General features: G+C 36.4%; 1 protein-coding gene across 1 annotated transcript in view; it reads left to right on the top strand.

Moving 5' to 3' along the window:
- The first annotated feature begins 1,632 nt into the window (after positions 1–1,632).
- Positions 1,633–18,314, top strand: part of LOC150100742 (uncharacterized) — a 52,261-nt gene continuing 35,579 nt past the window's right edge. The window contains exons 1-2 of the mRNA XM_090401878.1: positions 1,633–1,723; positions 14,052–14,161. Of these exons, the coding sequence (XP_090258004.1) occupies positions 1,633–1,723; positions 14,052–14,161 (201 nt within the window). The remainder of the gene's footprint in view (positions 1,724–14,051; positions 14,162–18,314) is intronic.

Below are 18,314 nucleotides of genomic sequence, written 5' to 3'. Positions count from 1 at the left end.
TGTTTGTTGGCTGCCTATTTCATTATGACTATTGGATTAACTTTTAATATTTTTTTGTCAATAATTAATCCACTAGATCATGGATGGCCAACCTATGGGCCATGTTCCAAAAGTGGCGCATTGGACCCCGAGTAATAATAATAATAAAAAAGTAAGCCTATTTATGCAAAAAGTATTAACCAAAAATCGATTTGTAGAAAAAAAAAGCTAAAACTTAGTAATTATGTTTAGCGATTTTACTGTTTCGTGCACATCTTTTGCACATTCACTTGTTTGATCCTGAGGCGCTAAGCAACAGCGATGCGTCGCAGGTTTTTGTCAGTCAGTTTATATTTGATACTCGTGCGCTAAGGAGTTGTGCTTTTTTCGTCCTTTGTGAACATTTGTAGTTTTGTACTTTTTCGAAAATTTTGCCTTGTTTTTACATTCAGTTGCCCATTACAGTGCAAAAGAAAATGAGCAAAAGAAAAACAGAAGGAGACAGTAAGCGTGAATTCAATGAACAGTGGGAAAATGAGTTCTTATTTATAGCGAATCCATCAGGAAAACCGTTGTGCATGGTTTGTGAAAGCGCTTTCTCACATATAATATAAGACATGATCTTAATAGACACTGTACAACACAACATCAGACTGAAATAGAAGGAAAATTGAAGCTAGTGCTTGGATCTGAGTTACGGAGAGAATATGTGATCAAGAAAAAGAATGAAATCAAAAGGCGAATTATGTTTGTTAAAAGAAGTTATGAAAGTACTTTATGTTCAAAAAAACCACAAGTCTTTCTCTAATGGAGAAGAAATTGCTAAGTCTTTTCTCGACATATTTGCAAGATGTCTTGATAATAAAAACATCGAAAGGGAAGTAGACGGAATTGCTCTGTCAAAGCAAACAAGTACCAGACCCACCAAAGGACGCTCTCATGATGTATTTGGCAACTGAAAGACCTTGTCCGTGCTTCTACTTTCTTTTCTTTAGCTTTGGACGAATCTGCTGACATTCCCGTATGCGATATAGCCCCGTTAAGCATTTTTATAAGAGGAGCTAATGATAATTGTAACATTTTTGAAGAACTTATCGGTCTCGAATCGCTTCATGGAAAAACCAGAGGATCAGACATATTTGCTAAAGCAAAAACATGCGAAGAAAATCTACAAGTAGATTCTAGTAAACTCATCAGTGCTTGTACTGACGGAGCGCCGTCAATGATAGGTAAAGTCGCTGGGACTATAACTTTGCTTTAAAATGTTTTCTGTCGTCCTTGACTAAAATATCACTGCATTATACACCAAGCGTAACTGTGTGGGAAAACGTTGAAGTTTCAGCATGTTATGTTACCGGTTGTGAAATACGTGAATAAAATTAGAGCAAGCGGATTAAACAGAAGAGAATTCAGATAATGTTATGAAATATTAGATTTGGAATGTAACGATCTTGGATACTGAAAAATACTGTTCATAATTTTCTAGAAGAGAAAAATGAGCTGTCTGAGGAAAGAGCCCTTATATGTGATAACAATTGATTGATTTAGCATTTTTTGGTTGATGTTACCAGCCATCTCAATGATCTAAATTTGAAACTGTAGAGTAAAAAGAAATCGTTTCCTAGCTTAGCAAACGATATTAATGCGTTCAAGATGAAGTTAAAACTGTTTACCTCTCATTTAGAAAATGAGGATTTGAGCCAGTTTTCGCAAAAACAGCAGAGTGAATGTGCTGAAGATGATGGTAATTTTACAAAATATATTGCAAAATTCAGATTATTGTACGAGTCACTTTAAAGTATTTTTCGCGATTCAGCTAAAGAAGAGGACTGTGTACTTACATTTATAAACCCATCTTCACTTAAGTGAAAAAAAATTATGGCGATGATGCCCAGCAACATGCAAATGGAGTGACTTGAAAACAAACTGTTTATAGAACATGAAATGTGATGAGCTTCCCTCAGTCCCAAATGCTTCCGACATGATTGATTTCTGGCGATCATTTCCAGAATTAAGAAATTTTACCCAGAGTTATATCTGTCGTTTCGGAACGTCGTACATATGTGAATATGAACAAGCATTTTCAGCCATGAAAATGCTTGTTCATAGGCATAACCAAAATGAGGTCGCGATTGACTGATTGAAATTTGAAGAATTCTCTGATTGATGCACTCGGTAACTAATTTAACTCCAAACATTAAAAGCTTGGCGAAATCAAAACAGACTCAAAAGTCTCATTAAGCTAAGTAATGTTTATCTTTCTCTCAGAGGATGGTGTGTGTGATTGGAATGGATTGCCTTTGGATGTTGTGAGTGCAAGCAGTGTGAATGAATTCAAGAATAAGTATGATTCGCTGGCATGTGTAGTATGTGGCCTCCCTCGATGAGTTTCGACTCCCTGGATGTCTCTCTTAATAATAATAAGAATAATAATATTTCGACTTCTATTTCGCATTACCTAAAAATAGAATAAATCTCCTGGCTTCGATCATTCTTCTCCTCCTATTCTCGCAATTATGATTTAGATCATTTATATTCTATTATGGTAAAAACAAATGAAACCGCATTCTTCCATTTATTTTGTGTAATCCAAAAATAGTTATAATAAAAATTATGACAAGTCTGAATAACAAGACATATTTTTATTGTGATGACATTACGTTAAATGGGCTCATAACTCTACAGAATTAACTGCCATGTTATGAAGTCTTTGTTCACTCTCATATTCTGAAAGCTGGCTCTACTTTATTATGAGATTTAGTACATTCTCCATCTACCCCTAAATATGTAAATAAAAAATAATGTCGAGGTATTATTCCATTGCATTTGCTCGGGTCATCTCACCAAATAAACTGAAAAGTCTTATTCTTCACCAGATAATCATTGTTCAAGAGAATGGACTCTGGAAACCACATACATATTGGAGAAATATATGCAATCTGGAAACTCATTGATAACTGAATTATGATACTGGCTAATTGATTTTTAACTGAAATTTGGTAAGGAGACAACTTTGAACTGCAATTCATATGCGGCCATGTCTTTTCTCGAGAAAAAAGGACTCATTTATTCTTTACCGTCCATAGTATCTAAATGCTCAGACAACATAGCTTTGTCTTATGCATCTAACATTTACATCTATTCCTAACACGCGGAGGAATGTTCAGCTCTATACGTTACATTTCAAGAAATTCTTTCTTTTCTCGACCTTTAGTCCAATAGCCCAAAGATGCCTGTAATTAGCCATAGGTTTTGCAGGTTGTCTTCTGTGTATGTGTGTACAATTAACAGATATACAGCTTAGTCATAAAAGTAACTTTTTTTTTTATCTGAAAGTATGCGGTGTTTAAATCCCTTGTAAGACATGGGTATTTGTTAAAGCTCGTCTTGTTACTCTTGTGTATCATCTTTAATTTATGAGTTACTTGCAAATCTTGGTAAAGAAACATGTAATGAAAAAAATCGAAAGAGCTTTATGTCTTTAAGGTTGTCAAATTTTTGGTCTGACTGGTTTGCCAATTAGTTAGCGCATTCATTCTCTAGCCAACAGTCTGCAAGTTCGAATAGCGTGGGCATGAACACTTGTGAATGTTGTCTGGTGGAAGATGAATTTCATCGCCCGGTGTGACACTGTCATTTAAAAAAATTCATTGTTTGAATTTTTGGTTTTTAGAGTAGGAGTTCCGGACTATGTAAATGTAAATAAGATATATATATATATATATATATAATTAGTAAAAATATAAAGAAATACCATCTATTGCCTATCGACAGTGCTGATGTACTCTATATTTACAACTTTTCGTGGGCAAGAATTGTACCAGATTGAATCAAAATCAGACTCAACTTTCCCCTTTAGCTTGAAAGCTTCAAACATGTTTCACTTGAATATCAAAGTATTTTAATTTTGACTGCAAATGAAAGTATTGTGTTGTTGTTGTTGTTGTTATTATTATTATTTGTCTTTCATCAGGAAAGTAAAATGCATCTTGGATGTCAATCGTATGGTCTCCACAAATTACTAAAATTCATATTTATAGCTCAATGGTATACATGTAAATATTACTAATATAAGCTTTCAAGAAGGGTTTTACAGTGTATTTGTGACGCTAAAACTGGAACATCAAACGAAAAAAAAAACTCATTAGCTATCAGTGCTGAAAAAAAGCTCGTTGTTGAGGAAAAACACTTCATGCATTGAAAATAAAGTATCATTCCAAAGTAATATTAAAATTTGAACAACCAAAAAAATAAACTGATGAACAGTTATGTTTAACAAGAAGAAAAAGAAAGAGAGAGAGAGAGAGTTCTGTTAATGGTTAAAAACTCAGAGAGAGAGAGAGAGAGAGAGAGAGAGAGAAAGATTCTACCAGGTATATGCAAAACAGAGTGGTTATTTCTTTACGACATTCCAGTAGTTAATTGATCCGGCAAAAATTAAGAGCGAGTTAATCTTAGCAATTAACAATTCCCGAAGGTAGCTTACAAACGTAAAATAAAAGTCAACCTTTTTACTTTTTCAAACATTTCAAGACAAAATTTATGATGTCTTAATTTTTTTTTCCCTTAAGCCATAAAAGAACAGAAATTGCTTAAAAGTACAGCCGTTTATTAGATCTCGTGAATTTTATTAGTAAAAAAATCTCTGCAATAAAAATGTTATGTAGTTGGTTGGAGGGAAGACTTAACACTGCTGAAACGCGAACTTTCATTTAAATTCAATCACTCAATCTGCTGATGAGTACTGCGCTTGGATTTTTTTGTTTCAACTTTAACAGATTTTAGAGGAGTACTATTGGAAACGCATGCGTGCACACACACACACACACACACACACACACACACACACACACACACACACACACACACACACACACACACACACACACACACACACACACACACACACACACACACACACACACACTCTCTCTCTCTCTCTCTCTCTCTCTATGAGTCTATCTGTGTTGTGGTTAAGAGATATGAAATCTTTTTTTTTACTTATCGTGCAGCCAGTAGACGTATAGAAGTAAATAGTGGCGGCATTGTTTCCGTTGACTTTGGCGACATTAATCATGACACAAAACCAGTACAGAAAGAATTCATCATTAAGGGTCGAAGGATCCACAGAATCATCAGTAATAGATAACTTCCTTTATCAGCAACTGTAATCAAAACCATCCATAAATCTTCACCTCAGTTAAGTGAGGGTTGAATTGAGTGTCGTGGTTTTTAAAGTGTATATAACTTTCTATAGTTATTTATATATGTGCAATATATGTATATTTCGTAGGGTTCTTTTGTGTATGAAGACGAATGCAATTTAATATTTCCATGGCAACCATAGATTTTACTTTTCTTAACATGTTATTTATGAAATTTGTACTAAGATGCTAACTTATGCTGCCATACATTAGAATCAAAACAAATGAGGACGACGTTTTTATCCTTTTATACACATCTTCGAGATCGAGAGAAGTACTCAAAGGAAACATGTACTCACCAGGCGAAAGTTGAACCCTTCTGAATTAAAAAAATATTCTCTTTTAAAGAAGTGTCTAGAGATATATGAATGGTTTTGTTGAGCTTATCAACCATTCACTGAGTCCCATAATGCTTCTGAAGAAGGAATTGGATATTCAAACAATAAGACAGTACCTGGATCTAATATTTTGAGAAAAACTTCAAAATTATTTTTTAGATGCTGTTGTAAAATGGATTCTCATTCTGTTTAATATGTGACTTGCTGGTTCTTTTGAATCTGTTCATTTTAATTTTCAGGAAACAAGAATATTTTCCATAATTGAAGTCTTTTATCAGATACTTCCTTTTCTTGGTTGAGTTGATAGGGAAATCAATCCTATTGAGAGATTAATTATACGTGTGAAAAAGGTGAAACGTTTATCAAGTGTCCATTCTAAGATTTTTTATTTTCTTTATGAAGATCGTTTTAATTCACTCTGATGTGAAACCAAAAATGAATATTTTGAATTTTCAATTAAATAACAATAATTAAACCGAACTAAATGATTTTTGAATTATAATGCACATTAAATTGTAAACACATTTTGACATTTTATGTCAAAAGGTGTTTACAATAATGATATATTGGGTGATTATATATAATAATGATATATTGGGTGATTTAAGCGACCAGTGGGAAGACCAGTGCTCCCTCTTATTGGAATTTTATGGTTGGTCTTTAGATTAGGGTTTTTGGATTAAGTTAAACAAACTAAACGCAAAAATAATAAAATAAAAATTCCAAAAAAAGAATCTCGTCGCTCACTCAGGGTGCTTAGTGCATGTTAGAAACATTTGGTGGGTGTCAGCCACATAAGAATGTTCAAAATCCTCCTAATTATTTTTAAAACTCTCCAGCCTTAGTGCTCAATCGCCTTCTTAATATATATCCTAAAACTTTTATGTACTTGTATGATCTTCACGTACATGATCGTAATATCAAGCATAAGGAGAGAGAGAGAGAGAGAGAGAGAGAGAGAGAGGTTCCATTCAGGCTATCTTTCTCACTTTACTGGTTTTCTGTTTAGTTTTTCACGCTATTTCCTTTCTGATTGGGCTTCCATTTCATTGTTTTTCTCATTAGATCTTCATATATTGGTTTTCTGATTGGGTTTATATATTTATATTCGGTTTTTATTGTGTTTTCATTACATTTTTATGTTATTGGTTTTCTAATTAAAATTTCATGTTGTTTGTTTTCTGATTAGTTATTTCACGTTATTGCTTTCCCGATTGGGTTTCCATTTTATTGATTTTCTCACTACATTTTCATGTTATTTGTTTTCTGATTAGTTTTTCGTGTTATTGATTTTCGGATTAGTTTTTCATGTGTGATTGATTTTCAAACTGGATTTCCAATGAATTGGTTTTCTGATTAGTTGTTGTTGTTTTTGGTTTTCTGATGATTAGTTGTTCATACCGGATTTGCGATGATATTTAGCAAGTTTGGAAAGTCGAAGAATATCTATAAAGATTACTTATAATAATTATATTTAAAATATTAAGTTCAAATGTGCAAGAAGGAAAAATCTCTTCTTTTTTCATTATTATAACAAACACGAAAATAAACGAAACCAGTAAATAATCATGTACTGTCAATCAGGAAAGATTTTTTGCAATAGCATTATTGTGCAATGATTGCCATTATTCATCACAGCAATTCATATTAAAGCTTTTTTGGTTAATATATTGCATATCGTTTATTTAATGTTATTTGCAGGGGCGACTCGTGCATAGGTACTGCGTAACTGCAGCACCTCTAATTTTTCTCGATATATAAATATATTTATTAATTTATTTATATTTGCTTGTGATATTTAATTTCATCATCAACAATCCTATACAATTCTCTTATTTTGTACTAAAATAATAAAAATCCATCTTGTAGCACTTAGGAGGGCGAAGGACACTAGCAGCACTATGTTTACCACAGTGTCATATTGCTACGCGCGCAAGGATATGCACGTCATAGTGAGATGCGAGCTATTATCGTAATGCGGCACTGTCCGTGGCGCAGTTCCACTGTTCTTTATATGCAGCTTGTGCCAGTAGAGTGTTCGTAGTGCTTATCGTGTTTGCTCGGTCTCTTTAAATATTTGGACATTACAATTAAAGACATAACATTTGTTATAGTTTTTATTTTAGTACATTATTGGGGTTATGATAATGGATTTTATTTTTAAGTAATTTTGAATTACACTAAACTGTATAATTTTATCGATAATAAACAATCTTTTTTCATGTTTGATTTTTTTTAATTTTTACCATAATTTTGATATTTTATCCCAAACGCGTATACACAGTACTTACAGTGTGTATGTATATTTCGAAAGTTGCAGCACCCCCACGATTTCAAGCCACGAGCCGTTTCTTTTATTTCTCTCCACATTTTTTCAAGAGAAAAATTAGACTTAGGAGATAGTCGACATTCCGAAATCATTCTATATTTTGTTTCCAGACTCCATCTAAAGACTACGTTTCATAAATCTTTACTTTCAACAAAAGAAACATGGAGGGCGGCCTAACTCATTGAATCAAGTGGGATATAAGGATTCTAGCAATAAAGTTCGTAAAAAAAAACTGGTTTTACCTATAATATGTGTGTTTTAATTTTGTCGAAAACCACACGTAGCAACAAAAATAGCAAGTTTAGTTTCCAGTATATAATTTCTACTTCAATTGTGTTTTCACTTGACAATTTGCATAATCATTTGAGATTATTCAGTTTCGTTATTTTGAACATAAATATTAAATCAAATTCAAGATCGTATATCAAAACACAAAGAGAATTAGCAAGGCAACACGTGCTTAATGGTCTCATTGTCTTCATCGGAACAACGCCAAACTTTCATTAGTTTGATCAATGAACATTGACTGTCGCTAACAACATCCGTTATAATTAGTTAAAAGGGAATGGAAACACCACTTTCCAGATTAGTTGCTTGCTTATTCCGTGATTTATTATTTGGTTTCCTCAATGAAATCTCAGAAGGGATTGTAGGAAGTCCATTCTAAATCGCATAATTGTTATGGTACCTGTCTTAAAATAAAATAAAACATGAATATAAATTACCGTATTCCCCCCACCCCCCTTATCCACGAGTTCGCTTTCCGCGGTCAACCCAGGTCCGAAAATATTTAGTGCAAGCTAAGGCAACTAGGACATGCCGAGGATTGCATTCTCGTAAGCTCTGAGGTCATCTTACGAAACTTTCATAGTTTCTACAAAACATTCGGCTTTGAGATAATGTTGGATCTAATATCCACTGTGCGTATGTAATTTTACATCGCTGAAATGTAAGCTCTTTCTTTTAGTAATAAACAATTTATAAGTTTTAAATTGCGTGTCGTTCTGAGTAGTTGTGGGTTATCAGATTGCCGTGATATCGAAGTACTTGTGTTCAAGCAACCCTTATTTTACTTAATCCAAAGCATTAGAGTAGTGATGCTGACAATTCGGATATGGCAAAGAGAAACCATAAAGTGCTTCTTTTTAAGTGAAAAGGTGAAAATTCTTTCGTAAAATAATAAATAAAAAAAAATAAATAATAATAAAAATACGTATGCTGAGGTGGCTAAGATTCATTCACCAGATATCTTTTATTACGATATGTTTTTATAATTTTATTATTAGTTATTGTTGTTAATCTCTTACTGTGTCTAATTTATAAATTAAACTTTATCATAGGGATGTATGTATAGGAAAATAACATAGTATATAGGTTCGGTACTATCCACGGGGGGTTTTAACGTATCCCACGCGGATAAGAGGGGAGGACTACTGTATTTTTTCTTTTAATACGAATTTATTAAAGCAGAAGTGCCTCATTGGATATGTTCATGCTATTTATATTCATACAGATCAGTAGATCTGGTGTGAATCATTCATATAGATCACTATATGAATGTAGCGATGAATTTTTCATGAAGAAGTCATTTCAAGAGTGTCTTATCTATAACTCTATGGTAAGAATAGGGTTACAGATAAGATACACATTCCATTTCAAGTTGTAAAGTTCTATGCCGCTAATCAAAATATAAAGTGCGCACAGTTTTGTTTCTGAAGATGTAAAGAAGAACTAAAAACTCAATAGTTCAGCTAAAACTTTCTTTATGATTGAATACTTAATGATGACGATAATACAACGTTAAATCAAAATTACAGCTTTGTTTATAAAATCCTCCTCAATTTAAATAAAAATATTTCCTTAACTATAACACTGTATATCGCACGGTCTATAATCTGTAAGTGTTACGTATTCCCTCTGCAAACTGTGTCCCTTGTGGCTGCATGCTTGCTTTTCGTCTCAACTCGGCAATAAGCCATTCTCCATCCTAGAAAAAAAAAAAAACTTAAAAAATAACTCACGGCAATTCAATCGATTCCCCTATAATTCCATTCTGTTTCTTTTAGGCCCGCAGTTTGAGAATTTGTCACTCTGAGGAATGCCTTGAGCGGCAATACTTCTCGCGAATCTCACTAGATTCTGAGCGTCGAAATACACTAACGGACTTTTGTTTCCTCGGCTACGCATCTACAACGCGAGCTTACTGTTTTTCTTATTGGATGGGAAAAAATTGAAGTGTTTGTTGTCAAAACTCTGTGCAGAAAGTTTTACGTCTGTCTACGCTCTCAGTAATTCGTATTCTTATATTCATTTCTTCTGTTTCCTCTCTTCCTGCATGGACACTTCGTATCTTCCTACCAAATAATTATCTTATTCATATCCAACCCATAAAGTTCAAAACGAGACATCATATTTACAAGAATTGTTTTTTTGGAGCATTTTTTCTAAAAGAGCGCACAGATTCACTTTATTTGTCTCCGATTGGTGCCATGCATCACTTCAAGAATCAGTTTTTTTTGTACTAAATTGAGTGTTTGAACTATTCTTTAAGGAACACATATTCAAATACTTCAGAATCAGAGATCAAAAGTATACAAAATTTAGCGACCTGGTTTTTCAGTGTCAGTGAAAACTAAATTTAGTTTTCAATAAAGAGCTAAAGGTGCTAAAAATACCCAAAAGGTCAGGAAGGAACAAAACGTAGTAATCTCTGAAGTTCAAAGTTTTCAAAGTTGGGGCGATGAAAGATTTTTCCGAACTAATATCGATATGAGGCTACAGCAAAAGGTCTAGTACAAAACTCCTCCACTAGGTGTAGGTTGAATAAAACCTGCTGTATCATGCTTCGTTTCATTTATAGTTGAGAAGTAATATCCTTTTTGATTTCTAATATCAAAACTGGGTGGCTTTAAGAACAAGGCACGTTCTGCATCAGACAGGTAAAAACAGATAATGAAATCTTCACGATTTTAAAACTTGTTTTCTAAAAAAAACAAAAACATGACTTGTGGAAGGAAGTAATTCCTTCCACAATAACACAAATCGAAGTTATCTTACACAAAATCTACCCTATATCTATTCCAGGCCAACCCCCCCCCCTCCTGTGTGGACAATCAATTAATATCAGAAAGGAGAGAAAAAGGGTTATTTTTTCCAGGCTTAGCAAGCCTTTTGGTAAAGTCTCGCATAATCCATGAACAGTCTTCTTTTAGATCTGCGTCTGTCAGCACATTTAAGGTGTTGCATAGCTGTGCTTTCGCGTCCTCATTTAGGTCAGTGTCCCTTTATTTCATCAGGCACGACAGTGCTAATGTCGAGGACGACTATGTTATGCCAGTGCATACATGTACGGCCACTCACAGCCATCTTGAGAAAGTTTGGTTGTCCTATTTTGCTCATTATTGTAAATAGTTTTTCTGCAGTTTTTACAGGTCCTCTAAAGTTTCTTAATATTGCACCTCCATTGCAAAAATTTAAAATTACACACCTCGTAGGGTGGGGTAAAAAGTTCAGGCCACCACCTCTGAACTGAATGGTTCAGAGGTGGTGGCCTGGCTTTCTGTTGCTAATATGTCAAGTGCGGCCTTCAGGGTAGGAAATTCTTCCTGTTCTACGTCGTTTGCTTTTTCCACTGGTGTTACTGTGGCTGGTATAATAGCACTTCCCATCCTTTCTGCATGTGTTCCAGATGGGCAGGTGTCTACTGTGTGGTCGTTGTTTCCACATTTCAAGCAAGCTGCTTGACATTGGTTTATTGCATGGCCTGTAGTCAGGCAATTTTTACATTTGACTTTAGGGCAGTCGGCCCCAAGATGGGTGAAGGCGCCACACCCAAAACACTACTTCATTACACCAGGGTAATTTATCATTACCCTGGCCGATCTCATAAGGACGAAGTTCGGGACAGAAGTTTTCATTTCTAAAGAGATAATAATTTGGCCCGATTTCCATTCAGGGTTGTCGACGTCGCGTACGACGCCCCATTTTGCGAAAACATTATGAACGACTTCGTCGTTGTGTTCTACATACTCAAGTGGGAATCGCTCAATTTTGAGTGTTCTGAGAATGCTCCCTACCGTAATGGGAAATACTTTTTTATCTCCACATTCAAAGCCTTCAAGCAACTTGTTTCTGCTTTCTGCTTTCCATATTTTTTGCCACCACTTGAAATCTACCTCCCCCATATGGGGTAAATCCAAATATATTTTCTGCGTCTACGCAGTCCATATGAGCTCAAGCTAACGTCCTTGCCAGTATGGTATAATCCACCTTGATGCCGAGGGTCCAGACGCGAGGTAGAACAGATGTCATAGTTGGAAGATTGACTGGGGGTTTCCTTAGATATCCCTACCACCACCGAGTGTTTATTCGGTAGTGAGAACTACCGAACAATGATGGAACAGACCAATGGGAGATTCAAGGAGGCTGATTAGTTGATTATCCAAAGCCTCGATGAAATCGGTATCGATAATAACCGAAAAGAACAGATCTTGTTTGAGTACCGTTACTGTTTATTCTAACTTGGTTAGACATCCTCCATGACCAGGGCTAAGGCCGATGAAAGACATACTCATTTATAAACTATAATTATCAAAGTTTTAGCTTTTTCTTCCGCTTCTATAACTATACTTTATATTCTTTCCTTGCGTACCATTTTGCTTCCTTGAATCTCCCATTGGTCTGTTCCATCATTGTTCGGTAGTTCCCACTCTTTGGTTGTTTATCCAGCTTGAGGGGGGGGGGAAGATTTCTAGATTTCTGCAGGCCTGCGGATCCTCTTGAGGCTATGGTCTGAAGGTAGAAGACAGATAGGAAAGCATGAAGAGAACTTGACTTGAAGAGGGTGGTAGGGGTAGTTATCTTATTTTTCATTCATTATTACTGGGGATACAGGCTCTCCCTAGTGAAAGGTGCCAATCCCTTTCCTAGTTACTGTACGCCATCCATTATTCCATCACTTATAGGGGTTAGATTTGATAATGCATGATGCAAAAGGAGTTAGTATTTTTAGTTGGTTAGTGTTTTATTTGGCAGTTACTTCTGCATAAGGTTAGTATATTTCTAAACGGAAGAAAATATATCCATTCTTTTTTATCCTTATTTATTTATTTTTTATTTTTATTTTGTATTTTATTTTTTTATTTTTTATTTTTTATTTATTTTTAATATAAAGGTTAGTCATGTAAGTATGTTAGATATTTCCTTGTTTAGAGCACTTGGCAACGTTTCACAGTTCTTGCATCCCAGAGGCCATTTTTGGTGGCCACCTGAAATTGATCTTTCCTGCTGTGATGTAGGGTCCTGTTCTAAGTTTCCCATACTCTAACTTACCTGAAAAAATTATATTAGGTTGAAGTGTATTTAATGTTCCGTGTTTTATACGAGTTTGTGTATAGTGCTTCGCGTTTTCTGCATCATAAGTTGGTTTGTAGCTGACCTTGGTAGATGTGTGCTATTATTGGCGGTGTGCACCATTTCTTTTTGAATTTCTCTTCTGCCATCAGGACCAGGTTCCTGATAGAGCATTTGGCTGATGCTATCACATCAGGCAGTCCTAGTTGATGAATTGAATGTGCTCTCGCGTTCCTGATTTTCCAAATATGGAAACGGAATTCTATTATTAGGTAAAGAAGTAGGAAGTTTTTTGCTCGTGTGGCGTGTAAGTTTAGGTACACTATTGTGTCTTTCGAGGGACATTAAATTTGTTGGCTACATGAATCCACACTCCCTGTGCCACTGGGCAATCGTACAATATGTGGTCAATTGTCTCTTATCCAGGGCAAGAGAAGCATGTTTCATGTGGGCATCTTCGTGTTCTATGTAATTCATGCCTCGTCGGAAAAAAAGCATGGGCCATCCTCCACGCGAGCGCACTTCTGGAGGGGTAAGTGATGTTTTGTTTGTGAATGTTTTCCAATGTTTTTCCATCGGTTTTCCGTGGATGTTTTTGTATGCTATATGGTATTATTTTCTTTGTTAGCTGGAGAAGGGTGTCAGATGCTAGATTGAAACCTCCCCCCTTATTTTTTAGGTGTTGGAGCTGTGTTATTACTTCTGCATAGTATTGTGTTGTTGTCAGTGTTATCGGGCCTGGTTTTCTAATATCGCCAAATAATGGAATTTTAATTCCAAGCCAATACCTAGCGAACCACCTAGCTTGGTGTTGTTCATTCTGTACTACTTTTTATATTATTTTCATAGAAGCTGCTATAACTTTTGACTTGAAATGTGGGAAGTCGAAACCTCCCAGTGCTTTAGGACCATACATCTCGTATCTGGCGACCTCCTTTCCTGTAATGCCAGAAGAAGCGGTACGCCATTGACTGCCACTTTCTTATTGTTTTTGTCCTAACTGGATAGATCTGTGCTGTATAAAGTATTTTAGGCAGGAATATCGTGTTGATTACACGGCCTGGATTGAGAAAAGGCTTTCTCTCCAGTTCTTCATCGCTCTTTGCATACTTTGTGTTATGTCCTTCGCCGAAGATTTTCTTTCATCTTCCGCAAACGGGACTCCTAGTACTTTAATGGGTCCTGTCAAGATGTTCCATCCCAGGGGGGCATTCTCGCTTGTGTTGTTTATCTGTTTCAGGGCCGTCTTTTGTTTGTTTAAATGTAGACCAGATATTTTACTGAATTTGTTTGTAAGATTGATGAGTGTAATGATTTTTTGGTTACGGTTGCAGTGATGTCGTCTGCATAGCAAATAGTTTTACATTCTTCTTGGAATCTGTCAGGCAGACTCATCCCAGTAATTCTCCTGTTTGTTTGTATGGCTTGAAGCAGGGGTTCCATGCAAAGGGTGAAGAGTGTTGGACTGAGAGGGCAGCCCTATCTTACACCCCCCTTTCAATTTTGATTGGGTTTGTTATTAGTCCGTTTATTTGTAGATGTGTAGTACTGTCTTTATAAACTATTTGCATACATTTGATGGGCTGTGGGTGTATTCTGAATTTTTGTAAAGTGTTGAACATATATTCGTGTTTTACTGTGTCGAATGCGTTAGCTAGGTCAAGGTTCACTAGGTAGAGGTTGGTTTTCTTTTTCTGTGCATAGCTGATTATATCACGGATAAGACTTACATTTAGGTGATTACTTCTATTAGGGACGCCTGATAGTCTGTTATCGAGAATTTTCATGAAGATCTTGTAGTCGGTGTTAATTAGAGTGATTGGTCTCCAGTTTGTGATTTCATTTGTGTCGTTGCCTGGTTTTGGTATAAAGAGGGTTATACAGTTTTTGAATTCTGCATATATTTTCTGAGTGTCTATGAATCTGTTAAATAATTCTGTTAGTTTTGGCCCCAATATGTGGATAAAAGTTTTATAAAATTCGATGGATATCCCATCTATTCCTGGCGTTTTTTATTGCTGAAGGTTTTTATGGCTTCAGCACACTCATGTAGCGTGACACGTTTTGATTGATAAGTTTGGGACTATGGTAGCTGACAACATGGGACTATGGTAGCTCACCATAGTCCCATGTTGCTGTTTCATCACTGACTGGGTGTGTAAATAGGTCTGTGTAGAGTTTATGAAATGTTTCTACTATTTCCTGTGTGGTTTCTACTGTCCTTTTGTTTCCGTGTTTTATCTTCCTTATGATTTTAGTGGAGTGTTTATTGTTTGGCCTTTTAGAAGGCTGCGTTGTCTGATTCTTGCGATAGCCATTTCGCCCTGATCTTCCATTTGTATTTTCTGGTTTCTCTTATTTCTCCTGCTCTTATATCTTCTTTTATTTTTCTTATGGTGTGGTGATTCAGTGAGCCTGGTGGAGTGTAGCGCGAGAACTGTGTTAGTTCTCGATATAGTTGGATTCTCTTCTCTCTTCTGCTTTGTGTTTTGGAAGTATTCTGCAGTGAATGATTTCATGTTAGTCCACCACTTTTGTATTTCTTCCTGTTCTGAGTATCTCTCTTGGTATAGTTTCTCGAAATATTTTTTAACCTCTGAGTCTTGTAGGAGGCTGGCATTCATTTTCCAGTAACCTGGACCTGTTTCCATGCCTCCCAGTAAAGGTATTCTAGCTTCGACAAACTTGTGGTCTGAGACGTGTTCCGTGTTGAGATGTTGAATGTGTCCTTCTCCTGTTGCTAAGTTTGTCGTTGTTGTGTAAATTCTGTCAATTCTTGTGTGTATATTTTGTTGGGTGTTACGCCAGGTGGCAGAGAAAAGGTTTCCCTTTTTTGCTATCCAGTAGTCTGCGATGTTTGTTTTCTGCGTATTTTTATGATTTCCGCAGCTCCCGAGATTCCTGCAAGGTTGCAGGAATCTCGGGAGCTGCGGTTTCTGGGGGGAACCGTAGTATCTGTTCTTGGGGGGACTGAGATTCCTGCAAGGTTGCATGAATCTCGGTCCCCCCCAGAACAGATACTACGTTTTGCTCTTAGCTGACAAGACGAATAATATTCTGTATCTATCTACAAAAAGATAAGACGAAAATTCAAACTTATAGTCCTTATAAGGACTGGCTTAAAGGGGCGAAGCAAGAATGCTTTTCATCTTCCTCATTATCTGTGGAAGACAATGTAGGGATAAAGTGTTACTGAGTTATTATATTAAAGCTAAGATCATGGCAGGGGGGGTAACAGCAATAGCCGAGCCTCAGTTAGAACTTCATTGGCTACAGCATTGCCATCCATTACCTTCCAAGGGTATTAATCACCGACTGTTTAAGTAAAGGTGAACTCAAATCAATTAATTCCAACTTCGAAAATCGAAATTTCAAACTTCCTTATCCTTATAAGGACTGGCTTAAAGGGGCGAAGCAAGAATGCTTTTCATCTTCCCCGTTATCTGTAGAGGACAGTGTAGGGATAAGGTGTTACTGAGCAATTAAAGCTCTGATCATGGCAGGAGGGTAACAGCAATAGCCGAGCCTCAGTTAGAACTTCATTGGTTGCAGCATTGCCATCCATTACCCTCCAAGGGTGTTGGATTGAATGAATCAATCACCGTATGTTTAAGTAAAGGTGATATCTCAAAAATATCGGACGATCTCTAGGCCACTCATTCGTGGGCGAAAGACCGTCCAAATCTCCGCGTTGGTTCTACTCAGTGAAACTCGACCACCGAGCAGAACCGCTCATTCCGAAGAAAATAATTCACCGGCAAGTACCCCTCAGCGGGCCGTGCCGGAGAACACTTTTCCCGGTGACTCAATTGCTCCCTTAGGGCAAAACCTAAGAGAGCGAACTCATTAACCCAGGATAACAGCAACAGCCGAACCTCAGTTAAACTTCATTGGTTCAGCATTGCCATCCGTTACCCTATATGGGCATCTCACGGTTGATTGATTCTTATATCGAAATTTCAAACTGACAATTGACAATTGACATTTATTCTTTAAGGGTGAAGCACAATGCTTTTCATATTCCCCGCTATCTGTCGTGGTTACAGTGAGGGTAAAATCCCTCACTGTAACCCATCCGTTACCCTATATGGGCATCTCACGGTTGATTGATTCTTATATCGAAATTTCAAACTGACAATTGACAATTGACATTTATTCTTTAAGGGTGAAGCACAATGCTTTTCATATTCCCCGCTATCTGTCGTGGTTACAGTGAGGGTAAAATTTACGAGCAGTTTGCTCGCCCTGAATGGGCATGGAGATTATGTATCGCTATAGGAGGCTAATATAGTTTTTGGTCTTCTATATTTAAATATGTCCGTTGGATCGTATGCTGCAGCTTGTTGAACCAAATCGTTGAGATGTGTGGACGTCTTTAGAAAAAATTTGGAAGCTAAGGATTGTAGATAAGAGAGAATATAGGGAATATTTGTGTCTCTGTGGAGTTGGCTGTTTCTAACATACCACGGGGCGTTCAAAATCATTCTCAAGCACTTGTTCTGCACTCGCTGTATCTTAATAATGTTAGTATTAGAGGTGTGGCTCCAGGCTGGAGAGGCATAGGTGATTATAGGACGAATCGTCATCTGGTATAGCTGCAATTTGATTCTGTTGCTGAGTTTGCTATTTCTATTAATTAGCGGGTAGATCTGAGCTATGGCTTTAGATGTTTTTGCACATGCAGACTTGATATGCTGGTTGAAAGATAGCTTTTTGTCGAGAATCACACCCAGGTAATTTGTTTCTTTCTGCCAGGGAATTTTAGTATTGAATAGTAACAAATCTCCTGCAGGAGACATTGGCCTTTTTGAGAAGAGAACCGCTGAGCTTTTCAGGGGGTTGACTTCCAATCTCCACTTGGAGAACCAACCCTCCAGCTTTAAAAGATTTTCTTGAAGCTTTCTGGTAACGAAGTGGGGTTTGAGAGATCTGGTTAGTATTGCCGTATCGTCCGCATACAGTGCTAAAATGGAAGTCATCGGATTGTGTGGGATGTCTGACATGTATACAGAAAACAGCAATGGAGCCAGTAGAGATCCCTGCGGCACTCCAGCAAAGATATGGCGCTGGGACGATGTAGTACCGTTAATTTTAACTTGCACTGATCTATTC

This window comes from Typopeltis vanoorti, chromosome 12, assembly GCF_054136105.1.
Source record: "Typopeltis vanoorti isolate ZY-2024b chromosome 12, IOZ_Tvanoo_1.0, whole genome shotgun sequence".
In the NCBI taxonomy this organism is placed as follows: domain Eukaryota; kingdom Metazoa; phylum Arthropoda; class Arachnida; order Uropygi; family Thelyphonidae; genus Typopeltis; species Typopeltis vanoorti.
This window is presented reverse-complemented; position numbering and strand designations above follow the sequence as displayed.